This window comes from Triticum urartu, chromosome 4 (genome assembly GCF_003073215.2).
Source record: "Triticum urartu cultivar G1812 chromosome 4, Tu2.1, whole genome shotgun sequence".
Lineage (NCBI taxonomy): Eukaryota > Viridiplantae > Streptophyta > Magnoliopsida > Poales > Poaceae > Triticum > Triticum urartu.
Window position 1 is genome coordinate 6962949 of NC_053025.1, and position 2226 is coordinate 6965174.

The 2226-nt window shown below is 44.7% G+C and overlaps 1 protein-coding gene across 1 annotated transcript in view; it reads right to left on the reverse strand.

The window, feature by feature from the left end:
• LOC125554485 (histidine-containing phosphotransfer protein 2-like) overlaps positions 1–1553 on the reverse strand; it is a 4055-nt gene extending 2502 nt beyond the window's left edge. The window contains exons 1-3 of the mRNA XM_048718031.1: positions 1336–1553; positions 1235–1297; positions 123–200 (exon numbers count right to left, since the gene is read on the reverse strand). Coding sequence (XP_048573988.1) covers positions 123–200; positions 1235–1297; positions 1336–1553 — 359 coding nt within the window. The remainder of the gene's footprint in view (positions 1–122; positions 201–1234; positions 1298–1335) is intronic.
• Positions 1554–2226: the final 673 nt, after the last annotated feature.

The following is a 2226-nucleotide window of genomic DNA, read 5'->3' on the forward strand; positions in this document are numbered from 1 at the left end:
AATTCAATTATAAATTTCATTCGAAATTCGGTCGAAATTTTCTCGAAATTACATGGTAACCACATTTACTGATCCCCCTCGGTAAAAATGCCCCATTCGGCAACCAAAACCTTGGTTCTAACCCATGTTCGCATTTTCTGGCATTGAAATGGTGGAAGTGCCTGCAGGCGAGGTTCACTTGCTGTGCACCGACACTGACACATGCAACAAAATTAAATGCGGTTCAAGAGATTAGAAACTTATCAAACTTATCATAAACTAACAAGTGAACTCAATAATATTCTCAAGGAGCAATTTCCAATCACGATTGTTAACTCAATAAATTGTGTGATGAACCAGAAAAAACACCATTGTCGTTACATGCAATAACAGATCAGTACGAGTACCATAAATATTTATAAAATGACAAAAAAATTATTGTTGGACAATAACACTGTCATGAATACCGACAATTCCATTACACGAAACACAACCAAATTTCAGTCTTATAATTTTGGCTATACGATAGCCGAATGACGTACACACCACGCGCCAGACACATCTGAATAGAAACATCATTCCAGTGGAGAAACCAAAAAATAGCCATTGGCATTACGTAGAATGGCAGATGATTAATAACCCATTCTTGTGAAACGACAAATTTTTAATTGTCAACCTATAGAATAATGACATTGCCTGAACAGCAGATGCAATAGCACAAGAAACGTTCTCAAAACGACAAAAGTTGCCCTCGCCAAGCTATACTATTACCATTGGCAGGAGTACCAAAAATTCAGCAACATAAGATATAGAACTAACCTCATGTCTTCTATCTATGGCTATATGATGGGCGCCACGAACGAGACGAACCTCGTGCGGTCGTGCCCCATGAGTTACACACCCTATGACGACACACCCGAATAAAAACAATATCGATGTCGTGGACAAATTAGAAAAACCACCGTTAGTGATACGCATATAGTAGCATATCATTAATACCAGGGATGTTTGCAAAAACGACAACTTTATATACTCAATAATGCCATTGACATTAACTGGGATGCTGGTAACTCCGTTACACCAAACAGGACTAAACTAGAACTAGATTCTTTGAAAGTGCAACTGACATTTTTTTAACAGAATCCTTTGTGCAGTACAAACTGATCTGAACCGAAGCTGCGAGCAAACAAACATACATTTAAAAATAAATAGGTGGAAAATAAAAGATTTATCATCGTCAATTCATCAGCTGAAGGTGCACTCCATGAGCTGCTGCACCAGGGCTTCCACCTCATCGAAGTGCACTGCGGGCTGCTCGCTGTGATTTCCAGAAAAGATAAGATGAGTCAGTAGTACTTGAGATCGAGAGCAGAGGGAGGGCATGGGCGAGGAACTGACATCAGGGCGCGGATGTCGTCGAGGATCTGGTAGGCATTGTTGATGAAGAAGCGGGCGACCTCAGCGGCAGCCAAAATCCATAACCATACGACTAGAGGGGAGGGGAAGGGCCTCACATCGGTGTACATGCCGGCGATATGGGCGTTGAGCTGCGCCCTCAGTGCTGCGGCTGCCATGGCAAGGCGAGGAGAGGTCCGGCGGTCCGGGGGACTGAGCGGTGGAGACGGGGGAAATCGGCTGCGGATGCGGAGTGAATGAGGACGGGAGGAGGAGCGGAGATTGTATAGCTGGGCTCACGAGGGTTTCTCACGTAGGAGTTTGGCAGCGAGTGGTGGATTAGCTGTACTGCATCGTCGGCCGGGAGCCATTAGTTAGCTTGCTTGGAGACGGCGTGTGCATGCAAAGCATGGATGGAGCCACCGGTTGTGTGTCAACGTGAACACCGAAGCGAGCGTTCGTTTCTGGTCGACTCGAGAGTCGAGACGGCCGTCCAACAAGATTGCGGTATGGGCTCTGCCATGTCCTGGGCTGCCTTCTCTCTTCAAATGCACATCCCATGAGACCTCTCCCAATGCAATGGTGCTTAGATGAGGTGCTAAGTGCATTAAATACCTTAGCAACTCAACTTCCCAATGCATAGGTGCTTAACTTGTTGTTGCTAAGCACACTTTATTTAATGAGTTAACACCTAAAGTCTTTCATGCATTGGTCAAATTGTTTCATTTAAGCGGTTTGCCTAGGTTCTCGCGCTTGTCATTGGTTCTTTCTGGGGTCACCAAAGTGCTCTCTCCCCTCTTTAAATGATGTGCCATGTCATTTTTCCGCTTATGTGGCATGCTTAGCACCTGT